At 39.0% G+C, this 10,215-nt stretch overlaps 1 protein-coding gene and 2 non-coding genes across 6 annotated transcripts in view; all 3 read left to right on the top strand.

The window, feature by feature from the left end:
* Window positions 1–636: 636 nt before the first annotated feature.
* trnap-agg (transfer RNA proline (anticodon AGG)) lies at window positions 637–708 on the top strand. The gene has a single exon. It is a non-coding gene; the product is annotated as a tRNA-Pro (tRNA).
* Window positions 709–1,135: 427 nt separating this feature from the next.
* trnap-agg (transfer RNA proline (anticodon AGG)) lies at window positions 1,136–1,207 on the top strand. Its single transcript has one exon. It is a non-coding gene; the product is annotated as a tRNA-Pro (tRNA).
* Window positions 1,208–1,823: 616 nt separating this feature from the next.
* The window catches only part of bbs9 (Bardet-Biedl syndrome 9), a 180,554-nt gene continuing 172,162 nt past the window's right edge, over window positions 1,824–10,215 (top strand). For 2 of the 4 annotated variants that reach the window (XM_084944024.1, XM_084944021.1), the window contains exons 1-5: window positions 1,824–1,952; window positions 3,513–3,631; window positions 4,669–4,819; window positions 8,639–8,703; window positions 9,081–9,194. In XM_084944024.1, the coding sequence (XP_084800150.1) occupies window positions 3,520–3,631; window positions 4,669–4,819; window positions 8,639–8,703; window positions 9,081–9,194 (442 nt within the window). In that variant the 5' untranslated portion in view covers window positions 1,824–1,952; window positions 3,513–3,519. Of the gene's footprint in view, window positions 1,953–2,916; window positions 2,942–3,468; window positions 3,632–4,668; window positions 4,820–8,638; window positions 8,704–9,080; window positions 9,195–10,215 lie in introns of those variants that run through there. The other 2 variants (XM_084944022.1, XM_084944023.1) reach the window with 2 other exon arrangements.

The following is a 10,215-nucleotide window of genomic DNA, read 5'->3' as shown; positions in this document are numbered from 1 at the left end:
TGCGTATAAATGTTGTATTCACCTGTTTGTAATCAGAGTTATCAAAAAATGGCAAATTTACTAATAAATATAATATATTAAATCCAATATTAAAATTAGCCTCGTATAAAACAGAATATTCTTGAATGATTACAATTACTTGAATAATTATAATTCAGTAAAGTCAGCAGGAAATTGTAAAGGTCAAGATTGACAAACATGTATCACTCAGGCAACTATAGAATTACTTTATACTGGGAAGAAAGCACAGTATGCCACTGAATTTCTAGTTTAAGCCTACCAAGAGAGTTTCCAAAAAGAAAGAAAGAAAATCTGAAGTTTCTAAAAAAAAAATGGTAACTGCATTTCTACAAATGTGTTTAGTGGGCTTTGAAGTGATGTGTGCACAGTGCCTATTTTTGTGAATGATATTGCACCATATGTAATGTGCACACAAAGAGAATGTTTAAGAATATGGACTATTCATTTTGACAATTGCACATCAGCAGGACGTCATGATTTAGCCGGTGTATCACAAGACGTCCTGCAGATGGCGGCAGTGGACAAGGAGTGGATGAACTGTGGGACGCAATTTAAAGTTTATCAACGTGGCATCTTTGAATCCCAGAAATTGTTGTGTTCACATGAAGAAGTCGTGGCTCGTTGGTCTAGGGGTATGATTCTCGCTTAGGGTGCGAGAGGTCCCGGGTTCAAATCCCGGACGAGCCCATATTTTGTTATAAACTCATTTTTGTTGTATTTGAACGGGCATAAACTATAAAGTACAAATAGTGGACATCTGGAATCATATTTAATTTTTCTTTAGTGGGTCAATACAGAATTACTACTCTGTCAGACTGAGTCAATGGATAGCCAAATGCAAACCATTACAATGCTTTTCCTGCAATGTTATTATGTGAAATATGTCGATAAAGAAAATAAAGATATGTACTGATATACAGTACTTGCAATACTTGCTTATGCTGACATAAAGATGAAAAAAAAGTCAGTTGGATAAGTGACGAAACGTTTCTCCCACTGAAAACGCGACGTGCAGATGTACAGAATCATTTTGGTCACATTGAACATGCAAATCAAATAACAGCAATGATAACACGTGCGCGTCACAATCGGCTAGGCTCACATGCGATTACATGGCTCGTTGGTCTAGGGGTATGATTCTCGCTTAGGGTGCGAGAGGTCCCGGGTTCAAATCCCGGACGAGCCCTCCTTTTTTAAGCGAATCATACTTCTAAGCTCCCACATTTAGAAAGTGTAATGAATCTCCCAAGATACACCAATGGTTTAAGTGAACTCTACAACAGTTCCTTGGTTAACAAACTAAATACCCTACCTACTACACATATGTCACTGTCATAAAATTTACAGGTTTTATCTCTATCAATATACAAATGAAAATAAAATAAATAAAATAAACAACACATTATATATATATAAAATTATTATTATTAAAAGGAAATAATGAAAAATATCAATAATGATAGGAACAGCACCATTAGAATTCTGATTTAAATCTGTGACAGATGCCACAGCCACGGAGATGGTGGCAGAAGAATAATCACCATCTAAAAAACCTATCTAAAAGTTTTAAAAACATTGCTTTTGTCCAAATTTAATGAAGTTTAAAGGGTTTTTTCACATTTGATTTGTGATTCGATATACAGAGTGATTAGACAGAGTTAAAAGAAATAATGCTTTAAAAAAAACACTCCCCATGGAGTTGCCCGAAGACGTTTGAGTGAGAGCTTTTTGGTCCTCTAAAAAACTCGTTTTCCCAAACACCACCCCCTTGTATTTCCGTTCATGCGCACTAACCCCCGGCTTCTCTGCTAAGCGTCAGTGCCATGACAACAGGACGATGGCTGCAAGCAAGAGGGTGAGAAATGTGATGTTTGTGTGACCGAGAAGTAACGAATCTTCGACATTTTTCGGACTAGGTCATTCCTGTGAAGGTAAGAGGTAACCGGAACAATAACAAAGGCGTTTTGTTATCAAATGAGAAACCGTGAAAACAGCAGCGACCCTGTTTCTGATCTGCTAGCGTGTAACTAGGGAACTTGAAGGGCTAGCTAATTAGCCGGCTAAGCTACAGTTAATTCAGCCGGCTTGAGTGTAATTGCAGGGTAATTCACCTGTGCAGGTTCACAACGACTTAAAACCGTTCTTGAATTTGTGTCACTAACTTTACTGTTTTTAACGTACAAATATGGAGAGTGTTGTTGCCCAAACAAGAGTCCTTATGTGTGTGAAGCAATAAATTTACAATTGAATAGCTATTACAAAAGTCTAAAATCCAAGAGCTTTCAAAATTGAATATCAGCCGACGACTAGAACAATAAATTTACTTCTTGATTTATTTTTCCTTTCTATTCTTTGAGTGTTGGACTGACTCTCTACTGTAGCATTTAACTCGAGAAAGATCCTATCTTCTCTTAATATTTATAGGCATTGTGCACACATTTAAGACTCCAAAATACGTGGAACTAAGTCTGAAATTAGGGAAACAAACCATTGGAAATGACGGGCTAAAATTATGTTTCCCATTCCACTTTTATTTGTCTGATATTTGCACATAATTTAAAGTCTCATTCACAAAAACAAAAAAACACAATTGCCTAACAAAGGGTTTAAAGTTTCTCGGTTTTTATTTTTAAAAAGTAACTCATCTATGCTGAAAACATTACTTAAGGAACCTCAAAATATATTTAAAGCTAATTGATCTAAGCTGGAGACATTGATGAGCAATAGACTGCCCCAAGCAAAACCAGTAAATTAGCACAAAGCCATGCAAATAGTCACAGGATGATACTGTAAGTTATTCTGATCATAGAGTAATACTGATCAGATTCTTAACCTTTTAAACCTTGCTTTTTATGCAATGACTCGTCAATGTATTCCTTTAACAGCCTCCCCTTCCTGCATGGCAGTGCACTCTGAATAGGTCGGATTCTCTTTGTATGGATTAACTGTATGTTCCACCTGCTCAGCACTTAGCAAGTAGAAAAGCTGCTTGCCCCCAACTATACACCTCCTTATTCCCCCCTCTATGCTCACATGCACAATCCTGAGGTCACATGACTGGCTCCCTTCTCTGCCATTGGCTGTAGTTGTAAGTGTTATGTTCAGAGCACTAGGGCTTCCTGGGGTAGTGGGTCAAGCTGTCACTATGCAAATGGCTCAAGGCAAGCCTTTTATGAAGGCAAATAGATGGTGGATTGATTTTGCGAATAAGTAGTCCTTAACCCTTATTTATACTTGCTGTGGTGATGCTCTTAACATTTCTGGTGTTCTACCTAGAGCTGCTCAGTGAACAGGAGTTAATGCTGTGAAAAGTTAATGCCTTGTAGATGCATACTCTGCTCTGTCTCTTTGCTCATCTGTCTACAATGTTTTTGTACCTATAGTTATTCAGTTATACAGAGAAAGTCATTAACTGAACATTTTGTGGTTATTTTTTTTTGTTCACAGCATCTAATCCTTCACTTCTTCTGTGTTCCTCTCTGGTCAAATAGAGGCAGCATGTCTCTGTTCAAGGCACGCGATTGGTGGTCAGCAACACTTGGCGAAGGGGAGGAGTTTGACCAGGGATGCCTGTGTGTTGGAGACGTGGACAACAGTGGCACTGGACACGGTCAGTGTGTTGTGAGGAACTGATACACTAGCCATCCCATTTATCTATCTTTCTTAGTACGTCACTTCTAGTTTATTCTGTCAGAATAAAAACACATCAAGCTAAATGTGTCTACTGGATATAATTTGTGTATACGCACTTACTACTAGATTTCTGCCAACTGAAGCTTTAAACTGTTATTATTACATTTAATTGTGATTGTCGGCAACCTGAACTAGATTTTCTTCTTATTGTTTCGGAGTCTAAGACTAAATTGCCCATAGGTGTGAATGCGGGAGTGAATGTGAGTGTGAATGGTTGTCTGTCCCTGTGTGTTAGCCCTGTGACAGTCTGGCGACCTGTCCAGGATGTACCCTGCCTCTCGCCCTATGACAGCTGGGATAGGCTCCAGCACCCCCCGTGACCCTGAAAAGGATAAGCAGAAGCGAATGGATGGATGGATGGATGTTTCAGAGTCCTGAATTATCTTTATTTATCTTGGTGAAGGCTCCTAGTTCAGTCCTTTGTGTGAACAACACTTTAGTTCCTCTCCTTTTAAATGAACTCTCTTCCTATTGGCTGCCCTTCTCCTTCCAAAAGCACAAAAGTGAGAGAGGTGTGCACCTGAGATGGCCATAATATGGACACCTGCCGTTACTGACTATCTGAAATTTGAGCTTTTGACTCATAGATAGCGGCACTCATGGCCCTTCAAAGTCACCTCACTATTTGAAGCTTAGGACAAAAAAAAAAAGCAAAAGCATAAAACATCCCATTTAGATATCCTCAAAGTAGCCAAAACACAGAAGTATGGGAGCATAAATAAAACCCTTCTCATTTTGATTTGCAGTTCAACTCTGCATTATAATATGTGTTGATAACCTGTATTTTTTTCAAGCTGGTTGAAAGAAGAGCTGATGGTAACACCGCTTGAGCCACTGGACCTCTTTTCTTTGCAGTATGTCAAACTCCAAAATAATAAAAGTTAGACTGCTACCAATGAGTAATAACCTCTATTCTCTCTGCTATTTCCCCTCTTTGTGATGATAAATTTGCAGACAAAGTTGTAGTGGGAAGTTACATGGGGATGCTGCGAATCTTCTCCCCGCATGCCAGTAAGACTATTGAAGGAGGTCAAGCTGATGCCCAGCTGCTTGAAGTTCAGCTTCAAAATGCCATCATCCAAGTCGAACTGGGCAAGTTTGTTTCGTAAGTATGCAAATCTAACCCACAAACAGTGGACAAGCATACCAAAAACATATGACAATGTACCGTAGTCATTGCTGGTTCTTTCTCTAAATTAAGCTCTTTTCCCCTTTTTGAGTCAAAGTTTTGTCAACATTTCTTTTCAGTTTGTCTGAATGAAACTAAAATGGATTTGGTCTTTAGTGTCACTCCTGATAAGTCAAGTCAAATCACCACAGCCTTGTGTTCTAACACTAGGACCATTGATTATGTTGCTAATCCCTCATTGCACCTTATCTCCTGCCTTCTTGGCTGCCTTCCACCATGTCAGGCCTTGACCATTGTGGTGGTGTTGTGTAGGACAAATTGATATAAGCACTCCCAGTCACAGTCTCACAAAAGCGCTACCTCACAAATTACACATTTGCTCTTTTAAACGGACAGAGGCAGGCAGAAAGAGTTTGTCGACAGTAGATGTTAATTTAAACCATCTTGCTTCTGATTGGTTGCCTCTCACAAAAAGGTTGAAACAAGGGTTTGGTGGGGCTTGCTCTAAACACATGCTCTAAAAGCTTTAACTTGAAACATGTCCTCAATCCAGCTTCGCAGAGAGCATACATTCACAGAGCATTGCTTGATGGTACAAAATAGAAATGACTTGTAGTGTTTCATGTCCACTTTAAATACATCCAATCTCACTGACATCATACCGAGTTGACATGCTTGATTTGAGATGAAGCATTTAAATCAATCGGAAATCTGAGCTTTTAGATCATTCTTGCAAATATTTCTGTTTGATGTGAGCCATTCCAGCAATCACTGCAGATTTAGGCAAAGCAAGACGGGTCTTTTTGAAAAGTAACCAGTCTTATATTTGCATTGTCTTTGGTGGCTGAACAGGTCAGAGGTCACAGTTAGAGAGGATACTGTGCAGTTAATAGAGCTTTAGGAACTGAAGCAGGATGCACAGAGGAGCTGCCCTGTAATTGAATGTTCAGTGTCATCTGTTACATATGTGTGCCTTTCTGCAGTAATGAATCACAGGGCTTTCTTGAACTCTGTGTCATGACCTCGTGTGAATTATAAGCATTCATAGTATAGCCTGTAATAAAGCCTTACTTTAAAATGCCAGGCAGAAATAACCATTTGTAGCTTAATGCTCTGCTTTTTCATTCATAGAAAAAAGCATCCCTTCTGTTACTTACAACCACATTAACATCTTTTTCCACTGCAAAGTATGCTAACCTCAAACCAAGATTGCCAGGAGTTTCTCTTCCGACTCATGATTTACACGATCTATCAGTGGCCCAAACATAGTTGTGCTTATAATGTCAGGCTAACCACTGAGTTTCTAGCATAGTTTTAAAACCCAGGGCCACTTCCAGTGATGTTAGTGCATTGCTGGATACTACGAGTCAGTCAAGTGTAATTTGCAGATGTGTCCAGGAAAAAATCACTTGTTTTTAAGAGACATTGATCAGGTTTCAAAACTATGTAAATGTGGGAATGAGGATAAAAGCAATTATGGGGGATAGAGCAGTGTTGATTATAGATATAGGATTATTGTGGTAATTATTCAGAGCTGGAAAAGAAGGAAAAAAGGAAGGAAAAAAAGACTATAAAGATTTTGAAGGATTGAATATCTCAGATTTTCTATTATATATGTAATTGAAAAGTTGAAGGTATGACTAAAACACACGCTTGCTTGATTCAACACTACACTCATATTTTACAGCTACATTAAAAAACACTTAAAATAAATGACTTAACAAATTCACTCCTTCTCAGGCTCCATGTCTTTTTAATCCATGACGGTTAATCAAGTGAGATAAGAAAACCCCGACAAATGAAGAGAAAGTGAGGGACCTTTAACTGCTTGTAATTACAATTTGTAGACCCTACTTTTAATTTTTGCTAGATGTGTTCTCTGTGAAATATTCTTAAGTGTTCAAATATTGATGGTTAGTGTAAATGTTTTTTTTAATTTCATCTTGAAGGCCTCCAGACAATGACTGATTGCAGTGTGGACCAATTTTTACTTGATGTAGCTGCAACCCCCCCCCCCCCCCCCCCCCAAAAAAAAGAAAAAAAAAGAAAAATCCAAACACTAGAGATACAGTCATTGTCATTGAAAGGTACTGGTAACATTTGGCATGGTTTGCAAATCTTAGTTTTATCCCAGCAAATCCAAAAGTGCTGTACCTGGGGACGGCAGGTCACAAGACAATGTGGAAAAGGTAGGTGAGACAGAAAGAAAAGTCAAATAATGTTTTCTGACTCTAGTGATTGTGGAAATTCTTTGGATAAGACATAAAAGAAGAACATGCACTGTGTAAATATAGTAAAATGTGGTGTTGCCCTAAGTGCTCAAAACATTACAAGCAGCATGTGGCACAGACTCTTAAGGGAGTTTTGTAGTTCCCATAAATCAGCAGCTGTACAGCTCATGCAGTAATGTCACCAGTGTGACAATTTAGTCCTGAACCATGAAAGAAACTAGAGATGCATATAATATGTGTAGTATTTCGGACTCATTGTTTACTGTAGTAAATACACAGTAAAATTCAAACCTTCATTTATCTGTTAAAATAATCAAGGACTTGAATCTGTCTGCGAAATTGATGCTGCCTTTCTTTAACATTAATCTCAACATTAATACCACACATTGCCTCGCTGCGGCTGCACAGGAACGTCCTGGAATGGAAGGTTTCTGGGAAAAGCTGTGGTCTGTCTCGAAGGCTTCCCACATCATCACACTGGGAGCAGAATCCAACTAAATCAGTCTGTTTGGAAGACGTTGTGTTTAGTTACCTGCGGTTTTTCGGCACAGCATTCTTCAGAGACTGGTGGGACATTTTGGACGCTGGCCTTGATAGCAAAGCACGTTGTAAATATTGTCGGGGCAGACTGAGGTGGGCAGATGGTGAAAGGTTTTGTTTTCTTGGTTTTCTAAGAAAGAGCGAAAGCTTGTGGTTTTCAGTTTTCTAGTTCCTTGTTGTTGTTCTCTCAGCAAACATAACTGCAGTGGTTGAAACTTAGACGCATTTGTTCTCAGTCCAGAAAGCGGACACATTCCGTCTCAGTGGTTTTGTGGCAAGGTAAATAAGTGAAAAATCTAGGATCAGCATCACTGGAACATCATCTACACCTAAACCATAACCAATGTTAAAAAAATGCACCAGCTGTTGCAGTAATTATTTTAGACGAATGAGAGAGAATAAGAGTGGATGCCACCCTTGAGCTAAGAACATGGATTCAGCCACAGTGGCAGGAAGCATCTGCCCTGCTGGTGTCTGAGAAAGAAACTCTATCTTTACCAGCTGCAGGGCCGCAGTTCTAGTGCTATTCTAGCGTAGTGATTTTAGCTGTTATTTGGCTTATAACTAGGTGGTCTTGTTAAATAATTGTGGATTTTTAGAGGTATCCATCCAAAATAATCAACATGGGGTCCTGTTAAGCTGTAAAGGACATTACCCAAATGCACCACTGCACAACACAGGAAATAATTCCTCTCCATCGAATGCACAGTACACCCTTTTGGACATGCTTTACAGTGCAAATCACAAAGTTTTACAGTTTAGAGTAAAATGTCAATCATATATATTTAATCTCCTTTAATATTCAGGATATTTATAATTGAGCTATTTGTATCTATTAGAGCAATTTTTTTATATTATGTAACTTTGTAATATATTGTATCTTTGGTTAAATTTGGTTCAGTATCTTGGAGTAACTGTAACACATAATTTCACACAAAGTATTCTGATTCTGATAAAAGTGTTTTAGTTTTGTAGGTTATCGTATTATTGAACTGCTTTAGTACTTTCTTTGCTGTCTTTTCAGGTGTTCAGAGCTTCTTCACTTGGCTGTTCTCCACCCCAGAAAGCTGTCAGTCTACTCCGTTTCAGGTAAAATCTACATAAACAGGGTTTTCATTATTTATGTTTAGTAAATGGACTGATAGTTATAAGATGCTTTTCTACACTACGGAGCACTCAAAGCACTTACATTAAAAACCACATTCATACACAGATTGTTCTCTGCTCTTTAAGTTCCCTATATCTGTCACACTCACACGCTTATGGATGCCTTATGGCTAATTTGAGGTCCAGTATCTTGCCCTTCACCATGCAGACTGGAGAACATGAACCACTGATCTTCAAATCCCAAACCACTTGCTAAGCCACAGCCACCCGTTTTGGGATCAGTTTTCACTTTTAAAGGTGTCATTATATCTTCTCTTAATTGAAGTTGGGTTTTTTGTGTTTTTTTTAACCTTATGCAGGCACTGCAGGGAACGTGGAGCATGGTGACCAGTACCAGCTCAAGTTGGTTTATGAGCATAACCTGCAAAGAACAGCCTGCAACATGACTTACGGCACCTTTGGAGGAGTCACGGGTACACTAAATTCACTTTTTTCATAATATTGTTTTAAACAAGAGAGATGTAAAGCTGTCCTGGAATCACACAAGAATTTTGGTGCATAATAACTTCTCTTAGTAACAGCTTTCTGACAGCAGTGCCATAAGCCATGCACACACATGTAAGTCATTTATACCAAAGAAAACTTTATGTCCACCAGGAATAGTGGCTGGCTATAAAGGGTACTTTTACTGCTTTACAAGTTCTGTGTGTCAGCTTTTGTGTGTGGGTTTTTCTTTTGAGTATTTAATAAAGGAAAGTCAAAAGGCTGAGTATAGGCATTTAGTTGTGTTGATTATCATCAACATCAGTGAGGGACCTCGCAAATATATTGAAGTGCAAGCGGTGTGCATTAGTGAACATCTGTGCATGTGTCTTGGCATAAGAGGCAATTGGCAGCGCTGGACAAATACATAAAACTATAAAAGTCTATAAGAAGAGTGAAGGAGGAAAAGGGAGAGAAAGAGAGAGGTCATGTAGCTGCGCTCTCTTTAGTCTATTGGGCTTTTGGAAAAACCAAGTAGGGGAAAGCCCTAATGGAGTAAGCATCCAAGAAAAACACACATACACGCACACACACTGAAACACACACACACTCACAGAAACACAGGGAACCCCCTTTAAAGGAGAGAAAATGACATTTCCAAATAAAGCCTGTATTGTCAAGGTGTGTGTGTGAACAGAGAGCTTGCCAGCCTCTGTGGCCTGGCATGATGAATCCGTCATTCACTTCATGTTTAGAGAGCCTGTCTGTCTGTCTGTGTGCAAGTGCTCATCTGAGTGTGTATTTGATTGATAGAAAGAACAGTGTGGGCTAATTAAAACCAAAACCAATACCTTGGCCTGTACTGAGTGCACGTGTGTAGGACATACCACAAACCAATAACTCTGACTGTGTCCACGTGTTTTCTGGTTTCCCCACACTGTGCAGGATGTGTTTCAGATGTCAGCTGAGCTCTCATGTAAACTTGTGTTCTTTCACCCATGCTCTCTACTG

Source organism: Perissodus microlepis, chromosome 11 (genome assembly GCF_051167445.1).
Source record: "Perissodus microlepis isolate ML-2025 ecotype Zambia chromosome 11, ASM5116744v1, whole genome shotgun sequence".
Lineage (NCBI taxonomy): Eukaryota > Metazoa > Chordata > Actinopteri > Cichliformes > Cichlidae > Perissodus > Perissodus microlepis.
This window is presented reverse-complemented; position numbering and strand designations above follow the sequence as displayed.